Genomic DNA, 12137 nt, shown 5'->3' on the forward strand with positions numbered 1-12137 from the left:
AAGGTCATGTCAGAAAAGTAATGACACTGGCACAACACACTCATTGTGGGAAAGTATTGTCCATTGGTGCTGAAGGGGTGGAGCCGCTGAGATGTTCCCCAGGCCCAGTTGTGGGTCTGGGCTATATGCTGTTATAAGGAGGCTGCTCCTGGAAACGCTGCAGGGGGGCACTACCAGCTGTAGCCACAGTCACAGTCTGGTCCCTAGTCAGGATACCGTGTCCCTGGGGCGTGGGGAGCTGGTCCTGCTTTGGTCCATGGGGCAGTGTCAGGCTGTCCCGTGCACACCACCCCGGCAGGCCCGCTTGCCCAGCACTGGCTTTGTCTGCCTGTGAGCGCCATGGCAGAGCCCTCTGGCCTCACCCCTTTCCCCGCTCGCACCGCCGCACGCTGTGGCCCCCACTCCGCTCCGTGGGTGGCAATGGGGTTCCCGCAGAGCGATCCGCAGGCCGGACCCGGACGCGCGGGGTAAGGTTCCCAGCCGGAACCGGACTGGTTGCACCGCTTCCCCCTCTTCGAAGCCGCTCGTTCAGTGTCTCGCGCGGAGCGGGGCTTCCTTCCGGCCGCCATTTTAGTTGCTGTTCCTGGCCTCGCGGCGCTGCCGCCGCTGCTGCTGCCCGAGGAGCGGAGAGCGCGGAGCCGCCGTCCCCTTCCCCGCCCGAAGCCCCCCGCTGCCGCTGGCACGATGTCCAAGCGCCATCGCCTAGACCTGGGGGACGACTACACCTCCAGCAAGAAGCGCGCCATGGCTGACGGGTGAGGGACGCCGGGGCCTGGCCGCGCGGCCTGCGGGCGGGGGCCGGTCACTCTCGCTCTCGGAGCGGCTCCCGCCTAGTCCGCTTTGTACCCTCGGCGCCAGTCTCGCTCCCTGTTGTCGTGGGTCTGGCCGGGGGAGGGGATCGGCGGGGCTAGGAGCCGCCTGGGCGCGGCACACAAGCTGCATGGCGACTCTCTGGGGCAGGCGCGTCTCCTCGTCCCGTTTGGGGGGGTGGGGCGGGGCGGGGCGGCACAAGAGCCCGGTGGCTTCCCTGAGTCTAGAGAGGGCTCCGTCCGTCCCCTCCAAGAGCCGGGAGCCGCGGGGGCGGCGGGCGAGCTGGGTGGGAGCGGCAGGGAGCCGGCCCCTGCGCCTTCCCTTGCAGGAATCCCAAATCCTGGCAGGGGCGGGCTCCGATTTCCAGCAGAACGGTTCCTGTATCCGTGTAAACGGTGACCCCATCCGTTCTCCCGTCACCCTGCTCCTCGGGTCACTCTGAGTTACCGCCGCAGCCCCTCATCTCTCGGTGAGGTAGCCCCGTGAACCCGGGTCCCCGCGCAGTGCTCAGCGGGGATCAGTATTTCTAAACTCGTGTCCTCAACACTCCGACATGGCCTAGGCTGATCATCTTCTCTCTAGAGTGATCTCGGCAACTTCTGTCTGCAGCTTTGCAAACTGCTGTTTACGAGTAACAGCTATTGATTAACGAAACTGAAGGTGGCGGGGGGAGGGGTGCGACAAAGATATTCTTTTGTTTGTGTTCTGTGCATCTTTCAGCATGTTGTCTAGTCAGTTTCACTGTTTCCCCTGTGTGTTCGATCATTCCTCTTTGTGTGAGATTTTCCACAGATGAACAGAAGAGGGGAAAGCATCTCTTCCCCCCCCCCCCCCCCCAAAATTGTAAAATCACAAACTTGGAAGAGATGGTAGGAGATGCAGGAGTGAATTTAATTACATATAATTTATTTTTGTTTTTAACTTAGACTGAAAATTGATGGGGTTAAACAATGGATGTTAAACAACAACAACAAAAGTTACAGTAGAAGCAGCAAAGAATCCTGTGGCACCTTATAGACTAACAGAGGTTTTGCAGCATGAGCTTTCGTGGGTGAATACCCATATTCACCCACGAAAGCTCATGCTGCAAAACCTCTGTATTCACCCACGAAAGCTCATGCTGCAAAACCTCTGTTAGTCTATAAGGTGCCACAGGATTCTTTGCTGCTTCTACAGAACCAGACTAACACGGCTACCCCTCTGATACTTGACACCATAAAAGTTACAGTGTGTTCTTAAATTAGTTTACCTTTTGGTTGAAGCATTTGCATTCTGAAATTTAAAATAGTATTCTATAGATTTTTCTTGGTTGTGTGTGGGCAACAGTAAAAGTTAAATGGAATAATTGAAAATGATGGAGGACGAATAGGAATTGCCATACTGGATCAAATCACCAGTCCATCTAATCCAGTATCTCCTCTGTGAAAGAGGTTAGTAATGGAAGTTTCAGAGAAAGATGCAAGAAATGCCGAAGTAGACACTTATGGAATAGTTTTCCTTTTAGGGAGAATTGTGTCCTAATAAATGTCAGTTGGTAACTGGTATATACCCTGAAGCATGATGATTCATAGTCCTTATTTAGAAAAAAGTTATTACCTTATCTAATGCTAGTGTGGGTGGTCTCATTCATAACAGTCTGATCCTAGTGGTAGGCTTATTTTTCAAACAAAAGGTGTGAAAAGCTTCTCACTGTCACGGGACCGCCTTCTGATTCCAGACTCTCCCTCCAATCAAATATATTTTTTTTTTTGCCAGGTGTAGTTTGCATTTTTCCAAATTGAGAAAATGCATAGAAAAATGTCAATCTCTCTGTCTGTCTGTATAGGTTCTGACCTCACTACTAATAGAAAACATTTTCAGAGTTTAGTATATGCAAATCTCATTAAACACGCTATTCTAGACAGATCATTAACGGTTTTTAAAAGTCCAAACTACTTCTGCAGCGTCCCAATAGACTTCTCCCCCACAACTGAATACATTGCTGTAAAGCCTGAAAACAAACCTCTTTCCAGTTGTAACTAAGGATACTTTTCCTGGCTAGTGTGGGGGCATAAGAAGACATCAATTTCAGCAAAATGGAAGCGTTCATTTAAAAATTAAGTTTTAAGCTCTTGCTATATTTATTATTGGTATTACATTAGTGCACAGGAGCTTCAGTCTCATCAGACCCTCATTATGATGGTGTTGTTCAAACAGATAGCATGAGACAAGTGCTGTCTCCCTGATGCATCCTCTTAAAGCTCATTGCAGGATTAGTGTGTGAATTAGGATAAAATGGAACAAATTTTTGAAACCAGAGGCACTGCAGAGGGAGAGTGAGGGTAACAGTGACATAAAATATTGTAGATTTTAGGTCTCTTTAAAAGATAGATAAACAACATATTAATGGTGTCAGTAATTCTTTCTGGTCACCTCTAGAGCCATACCATCAACTGAGGGTCTAGATATGGTAAATTAGAGATCTTATGGGCCTTTTCTCATAAGAGCAAGGAGTATTGGCCTTTGCTTGGTTACTCAGCCACTTCTTAAAACAATCTTGGGCTTAGAATTTGTAAAATACAAAACTACTATGTGCTAACTTTAGCTGGTTGCAGCTTCATTTTTTTGTAGGTAGAAGCTGCCATGCCTATTTATTACTTTGTGTGTTAAAAGGAGGCATGGCCAGCAGCAACCTAGGTTGCATATGAGATGCTGTAGGGGGAAGTAATTGGCCATGAGCTCTCTTCAGGAACTCTGCCTATTCTTATTTTCCTGAATAGTATGAGGCAGCCTGGTGCCCAATAGGAAGAGTTTCTCTTGCCCCCAAAATGAAGAGGGAGAATAAGAAGAGTTCCTAAAGAGATCAGTTGGCCATTTATTTTTAGGTGAGATTATTAGGATTATTTTTGTTGTGCCGTTTGGGAATCCTCAGCTTGCAAGCCAAAAGGTCACTAGTTATTCTTTGATTTTTACATATGTAAGTATAACAATTGTTTCTCTGCAGTTGCTGTACTGTTTTGAGGCATTTTGATTTGTATCAACAGCATACTAGAAATTCTGTAGAAAAAGTTGGGGTACTTGTATGTTTAAAAAAAAATTGTAAAAGACACAATTCTTATTTAAAATGTGTTAATTTTATAAATACCTTATTTATAACTCTTATGACCAAATGGATAGGCTAAATTATCTCTCTTGCAGCAAGAGACAGTGCTGTTACCTTGAGGTACTAAACTTCAGTTTGCTGGTAAATCTTTTCCAGGAACAAATGTATCACATATGCTACATCCAACTACAGTTGACTTGTTTCAGAGGGCCAGATTTTCAAAAATATCCTCTGGTTTTAGGTGCTCAGCTTTAGATCTAAGGCTTAATTTTAAAAAGCATTGAACGCCCACAACTTTAGCTGAAACTAATTGAATCAGTCCTGTGTGACTTTGAGTGTATGTCTGTACTACAGGACCTATGTCAGCATAGTTATGCCAGCATAGTCACCTAGTGTAGATGCAGTGTATGCAGGCAGACAGAATTATCTTGCTGGAATAGTAACACCTCACCAAACAGATGTTAGCTAAACCAGCAGAAGTACTCTTTTGTTGTCATAGTTGCATATACACTGAGGGTTTTGTCAGCATAGCTATGTTGGCTACGGGGTGTGATTTCCCTCACCCCACTCCTAACCACCATAGCTGTGACAACATAACCTTGTACTGTAGTCCAGGCCTGAAAACCAGACATTAGGTATTTAAAAGAGCAGCTCACAAAACTAGTGGTTGCTATTGAAAATAGCAGAGATTTTTAAAGGGAAGGGGTACATAGGTTAAGAAATTTAGTGATTTTTCCACACATGTTACAAATGCTCCCTTGGTAGTTCAGTATTATCTTTTTCAACAATCTTGCTTTCCCCAGTTTATTTTTGTTCTCATCTTGGACAGTGGAAACATGCTTGGATCCCAGTCCTTCAGATACTATAATGCGTGCTTAACTTTATTCACTGTGAGTAGCCCCATTGACTACAGTGTGATGATTCTCAGTGCACAGAGTTAAGCATGAGCATACATTCCCCTCCTCCTCCCCCCCAAAGTTTGGGGCCTTTGTTTTACTTGTGTTTAGTTAGTTTCTCATCTATTTCAACATTTGGGTGCCACTAGCGCAATCCTGGAAAAGGTTTGGTTGCAAACATCCCAGGAAGTTTTTTAGTTTAAAGGTATACTGTCAAATTAAATCACACTTCTGGCTGAAAATTTTCCCCTGTTACAGTAATCCTAAGTGGTGGTTGTCACTGAAAGATGATGAAAACTTTTCCAATTTTTTTTTTGTTTGACAGATCTTAGTCGATAGTCAGTTTCTCCATTTCTACTGTATAGTCCATTTCCCCTTTTGTTTGTGAGTTTCTCATGGGGTAACGGGGGAGAAAAAAAATCAAAAGGAAATGGGATTGTAAAATCACAAAAATTACCAGTGTGATTCAAACCCAGGTGTAATATATGAAACTACCTTTCATACATTTTTTTCCCCCCAGAAGGACTATATTTTAAATTGACCATGTTTCTTCCACAAAAAAACTGTTTCTGGTGAATTGGGTAGGGGAATTAGGAGAAACATTTTTATTTGTTTATGGTCCTTGTTCTTGTGAAATCTAAACCTGAGGCCAAATTAAATTTTATACCCATTTGAAGGCGACTTGTAAAACTAAAAGGCAGATTGCATTTACTCCATATATTTTATTGGAATATTTCCTCCAGCCGGACTGAGATTAAATTAAGAGGGAACTGCCAGTTAAAATTAAAGGGAATTTATCATACAGTTTAGGCTCCAAATTTGATATGCCATAGTGCATTTTGTACCCCAGTTTCTTTGCCTTTAAAAAACAAATGCTTTTACCGTGGTTTCTCTACCATTATTACTAGGAAGCTTAATTATGTCTATTTATAAAGTTTGTTTTGTGTGTGTGTGTGTGTGTAGCTGTATGTATCTGTATGTGTGTATTATATCCAGCACTCATGAGCAGTGAGTGTTTTTGTAATTTTTGCATAACTAATATGGTATATGCATCAGACATGAAATTCGGTCTTTGTAATGACACAAACAAGTAGACTGTGATATTTTTCCTTCTCTGCAGTACACTTAAGTGAAGCTGCTTGCAAAACTGTTTAAAATATTTATTGTGCATTCAGTTTGCATGAGCTGCATAATGTATCTCACAGTGAAACATTAGTTTAATACTTTCTTTGATTCTTTTGTTTTAGATTAGCTCCTATTTCTTACTTTTAAAACTACTCAGTGTAAGAAAAATGAAGAGTTTAGGTTCTTTTCATCTAGTTTTCTTGACGCTTCCTGCAATCATAGGAGATATTCTGTCTTTAAGTATTTACTTCAACATTCTGTATTTTTGCTGTGTTCTGGAAATCCTTTTAGGAAGGATCGAGATCGTGACCGGGATCGTGAAGATCGTTCTAAAGACCGTGATAGGGATCGTGACAGAGAGAGAGATCGTGACAGAGAGAGAGACAAGGAAAAAGATTTCCGTCCTTCATCTAATTCTATGCTTCTTGTTGGTGGTGGATTACCACCTTTAAAACCAGCAATACTTCCACAGGGTATTAATCCATTCACAAACCTACCACATACACCTCGATACTATGAAATCCTAAAGAAGCGGCTTCAGCTCCCTGTCTGGGAGTATAAGGAAAGATTTACAGATATCCTGATTAGGAACCAGTCTTTTGTGCTGGTTGGAGAGACCGGGTCTGGTAAAACAACTCAGGTGAGTTCTTATTCACTTGATGCTTCCTGCTTAAAATTTAAGATTTTGTTACTGGATGGAGTGTTTATATCCTTTTTTCTTTTCTTGAGCAATACTTTGTTTAATGAACTTTTCAGTTGCTTAATGCCTAAAACATTGATCTCGATTTTACACATTATAATTTTAATTTTAAGATGCTAGTCCAGCTAATGGGTGAAAACTAAAGGAAAAGCATTTCTGAAAAATGTGTGTACTGCTGTTTTTATGGCACTGAGTAATCTTGAGTTGAATTTAATCAGAAAAGTGACATACAAAAATCTAATGTCTCAATAGTACTTGAATATCCCTTTGTACGCTAAAAGATACATTTAACGTCAATGCTTATGAAGGAGAGAAATTCACACTTTAATGATAGTGAAACAGTGCTACAGAGATTAGGTGATTTACCCATGACTTCACAGCTAGTCTGTGTTAGGGCCAGAATTAGAACTGATTTCTTGACTGCTGCCCTTGGGCTATTCTCATCAAAGAAACTGAAGCTCAAATGTTCCATACTCAGGTCCAAAGAGAACGACATATATTTTCTCTTTAACTAGTGGTGCTTCTTGTTGTTATACTACTTCTGTAGGTTGCTGGCTCCTTCAGAGGACAGTGGGATGCCCTTCTGTATTCTAGGTGGAAATAGCTCTGGGTTAGATTTGTACTGAATACATAGCTTTCTAAAGCTACTGGTGCATTGAACAATAATTGATATAAGTCTGGAAAATGATGAGGACATAGGTACAAGATGCCCCTCACTGCAGGTTTCTGGAATCAATTGTTTGGCAGTGGAAGAAGGCATGGTAACATACCTCAGTGGTATTACATAATTAATATTTTTTTAAGTACTTCAGATGAAGTCATCACTTTGTGCAATAGGTTGTCTAAGGCAACTCTGAATGTACAAATCCTTTGGAAAAGAAACGTGTTCTCAAAGTCCATTAAAGAAATCAGTCACTTGAATATATAAAAGTCCATCACGGATACTAAGTGCAGCCTCTGAGAATTCATCTGCAGTGGTATAAGGTGGCTTGTATCCTTCATAGGAATGGCTTAAACCTCCAGTATTCTTGGTTACAAAGTAGGTCACGTGGGGTAAAATTTTCAGAACTGACTGAGGGACTTAGTAGCTTAAGTCTTAGGCCATGTCTAAACTACAAACTTTGGTCAACACAAGTTAAATTGGTATAAAGCTGCCATGGGTAGTATATCGCTTGTGCACATGCATGCTTATCTTCTTGCATCGGCGCTGTGTGTAGTCACCAGAAGTGCTTACGTAGATAGACAGTGCAGAGCACCATAGGTAGATATCCCACTATGCAACCAGTCACTCTCCAGCGTAAGTTTTGACAATGCATAATGGGGTGGAAATTAGACACACAGGCATGAATGGATGCAAGGGGCCAACTTCCAGCATGAAATTGTTTCCAACCCATAATATTGTATGTATCCCATAATATTTGTGCCTTTTTAAAAAATCCCATGAACCTGCTCGGCCATCCTTGCTCTCTACCATCTGGAAGCATGAAGCTTGTACAGCTCTGCTCTGTTGTCATAAGCATTGCAAGCACAGAACAGATAATCTTCCAATATTTGCTGGGCCACAGAAGAACTGAATCAACAGAGAACGTGATGATTTATTGGAGGACAGATTGGTTTTGTACATAGCAAGAACCAATTCAAGGTTGGCAGTGGTGTTCACAGAGCAGCTGCTGATGGTGTGCTTCTTCTGGGCTCGAGAAATGAACACTGACTTATGGGATTACATGGTAATGCAGGTTTGGGATGATGCACATCCAAAAGTTTTACAACCACTGCTCAAGACCAAATTCCTGGATATGTGTGCTGAGCTCACCCTAGGCTTGCAGTGCCAGGGCAACAAAGTGAGAGCTGCACTGACACTGGATAAGAAAGTGGCAGTTGCACTGTGGAAACTTGCAACACTGAGTCATTATTGGTCAGTGGGAAATCATTTTGGAGTTGGAAAATCCACATCAGGGGTTTTTGTCATGCAAGCACGTATGGCAATGCTGGACTGTGTGCACGACACAGTGAATGGATTTGCAGCAATGGAGTTCCTGAACTGCAGTGGAGTAACAGACAGCGTGCGCATCTCTATTTTGGTACCAGACCACCTTGCCACAGAGTACACCATTAGAGAGGGCTATGGTTATGCAAGCATAGATGGATCACTGGGGCCACTTCACCGACATCAATGTTGGCTGGTCAGGCAAGGTGCAGCATGATGCTCGCATCTTTAAAAATAGAGGACTGTTCAGAAAGCTACAGGCAGGGACTTTCTTTCCTGACTAGTGGATTATGACTGGAAATGTTGAAATCCCAGTAGTGATCCTGGGGGACCTAGCCTACTCCTTGCTCCCCGGCTCATGAAGCTATACACCAGCCATTGCAACTGCACCAAGGAAAGATTCAGCTACCAGCTCAGCAGGTACAGAATTACAGTTGAATGTGCTTTTGGTAGATTGAAGGGATGGTGGCGTTGTTTACTCACAAGATTGTATCTCAATGAAACATCATCTCAGTGCTTATAGCTGCCTGCTCTTCCTTGGAGAGTATCTGTGAAACAAAGGGGGAAAAGTTGCTGCCATGGTGGAGGTGGAGTGCCTGTCTGCTGAATTTGAACAGCCAGACACAAGGATTATTAGAAGAGCTTAATGTCGAGCTATGCAGCTTAGAGGCTTTGAAAAGAGCACTTTAACAGTGAGCCACAGTAATGCATTGTGGTGAACTATGCTTTACCTGGCCCTGCTGTTTTGGTGCTTGGTGTACACCTATGAATACAACACTGTCAGTGCACTTATTAATTTTACAGTGCTTGGTGTACATTTGATTACTGTTTTTCACTGATCCTATGAGTTGTGGGGCACTGTATGTACAGTAACAAGTGGGTACTTTCAGAACTGCTAGGCACTGCAGCATATGTTGTGAACTAATAAAGGTTAATTCTTTTCCAAACAACAGAATTTTATTCAGTAACAAAACTAGTGCAAAGAAAAATCTGAGCAATTTAAAAGCAAATACATTTAATTTAATTTAATGGAACAGAACTTAACAAAGGAAAAGAACATGTATGTCCATTTTACCTGCACAAACAGCAACTATGGCATTCAGAGGTGTATGTGAAGCGTGATTGTCCTTAATGTCCCCCAGAGAGGAGTGGTAGGGCTAGGGATGCGGCTCTTGACGCCATGTGGAATGTTGAGGGGGAGATGTAGGGAAGCGCTGTAATGGAGTTCTCCATGGACTGCATTGAGAGGCGAGCCCAGGATCGTTGAACCTGTAGATCCACAAGAGTCTGCAGCATCTGTGTTTGCTGCCGGAGAAGTCCCCTTATGTGCTGGAACTCCTTTGCCTGCTGGGATTCGTGGATTGTTCTCCTCTCCACTCTCCTTCTCCAATCTCTCTGCAGTATTCACCTTCCAGGCTGTTTGCTCGCGGTCTTGGTACATCACTGGCTTGCAGGATCTCATTGAAAATGTCATCTCAAGTTCTCTTCTTTCTCCTCCTTATCTGGCTCAGGCATTCCACGGGTTTGGGGAGAGAACCCCCTTAAGGCTGCAATGGCAGCAGCTACGATTAAAGCACACCGAGGTACTGTTGTCGGTATAGTAACAATAGAAGGTGCACGTTAAGGTTCAGAACTCCCTTCCCTTGCTCTCTTAAAGTTTTTTAAACAAGTTATGCTTATTGACACCTCTGTCGATAAGTGATTGAATCTTTGCTGAAAGTGTTAAACTCAAGTCCACCTTAACTGTGGAACTGTAATTGGCACTTCCATAATGCTCTTAAATTTTCCTAGTGTAGACTGAACCATAGAGGTAGTAGCTGCTCCGATTAGGAGTCTCACCACACAGAACAGAGCACTGTTCAACATAAACCCAGTGATGCCGCCGCCCTGCGCATGGTTTATGAGAATCGAGGCCGAATGCATGGGATTTCCGAGCGCATGTGTCAACAATCCAGAAGAAAAGAATTACAGGTGATAACCTGGTTCCATTGACATCAATTGTAGTTTTACCACTGACTTCCATGAGGCCAGGATTTCACCCTGTAAACTTTTAATCAGTGAAGGTTTTTTAGTAGTTAAAGAATCTAATTTAAATCCTTTAAATGGTACCAGTGTTCTTTTCCCTACCCTGCGCCAAAAAAACTAACAACAACAAAAAGGAACTCTTGGGTTGATTACATTATTCATTTGACTTAATCTGTTTAAGAACTCTGCTGAATGTTCATTTGGTTATTATTTTGGCCTGTCGCAAATGTATCCAACATAGACTATTATCTCAGCAGCCCCTTGTCACCAGGTTCATGTGGTAGTTTTTGTGTTTGAAAATCTCTACCCTCCATTAGAAAGCCCCTCTGTGTCAAGGGACTCACAAAGCTAATGAAAGCTCTTCCTGATCCATTTGATATCTGTGAAATAGCTTTCTCACAAGGAAAGTCCATTTTCCTGGTGGCAGTAATTTTGGCTCCTGTAGTGGCTTCAGATTCTTACCGATCCACATGATGCTAAGTTTTATAAGGACCGTGTGATGCTATAGATTTATTCTAAATTCCTACCAGGGATGATGACTGAGTTCCACTTTATTGTGAAACAGTCATTTTTCTTTGTGCTTGTGTGCCAGTCCTGGTGAGGTCGGTCTTTGTAAACTTGATGTAAAGAGATCTTTTGGTTTTTATGTGAATCAGATTAAAGCCCTTAAAGTCCACCCAACTTTTTTCATTTAACACCATTATAGTAGATTCTGTTACCAAGAAAAGCATTTCTAAATGGCTGTCTAATTATATTTCTCACTGCTGTAGCCTGGCAAGCCTGCTGCTTTAAGGTCATGTCGAGACTTATTCTGTTTGTAGAGATGATGCTTCAGCAACTAGCCTCAGACTTGCATTTTTACTGGTGTCTTACAAAGTGGCCTCATTTCTCCTCTTCACATGTGTGAAACACTTGTGTGCTTGTTTCTACTCAGATAATCTGCACTTGGATTCCTATGTTACAGAACCTATTCTTTTGCCTATCTTGTCCAAGCTTTGTCACTCCTTAGGGTTCTTGTCTGTTCAGATGTCTGTTATCCCTCTTTTGGCAATTTTTAGTAGGTACTCTAGACCTCTTGTATTTTTCATTTTTATAAGAAGGGTACCTTAATCCTAAAACATGTTGCTTTTTCAGTATGTCTTTGTGTTTGCCTCCTGTTGCAGTTCGTGGATTTTTCTGTTGCATTTGGGATCTCGGCCCTTATCAGTTTCTTCCAGTAGCAATCTGTAGAATAATATTTTTGAAGAAAAAATACTTCCTTCTATTAAGAGAAATTTACATGGATTAAATCATTCATCCTCTGTGTTTAGTGGGATTCTGTAGTTTTGTTTGTATCTTTCTCTTTTTGCACTTCGTTTTAGCTCTTAATCTAGGAGTATTCTGAAAGGAAATTACTAGGGGCCTGGTTACATGGACATTAATGTTAAGGGAGTTCTGCTTGGCCTCTAGACCCATGACTGGTTATCCCTGGAGATGTCTTCAGAGAATGTGATTTACTGAACCTCTCATCAA

General features: G+C 42.7%; 1 protein-coding gene across 1 annotated transcript in view; it reads left to right on the forward strand.

Moving 5' to 3' along the window:
- The first annotated feature begins 552 nt into the window (after window positions 1–552).
- DHX15 (DEAH-box helicase 15) overlaps window positions 553–12137 on the forward strand; it is a 61061-nt gene continuing 49476 nt past the window's right edge. The window contains exons 1-2 of the mRNA XM_045018047.1: window positions 553–755; window positions 6205–6553. Coding sequence (XP_044873982.1) covers window positions 685–755; window positions 6205–6553 — 420 coding nt within the window. The 5' untranslated portion in view covers window positions 553–684. The remainder of the gene's footprint in view (window positions 756–6204; window positions 6554–12137) is intronic.

This window comes from Mauremys mutica, chromosome 5, assembly GCF_020497125.1.
Source record: "Mauremys mutica isolate MM-2020 ecotype Southern chromosome 5, ASM2049712v1, whole genome shotgun sequence".
Classification (NCBI taxonomy): Eukaryota; Metazoa; Chordata; order Testudines; family Geoemydidae; genus Mauremys; species Mauremys mutica.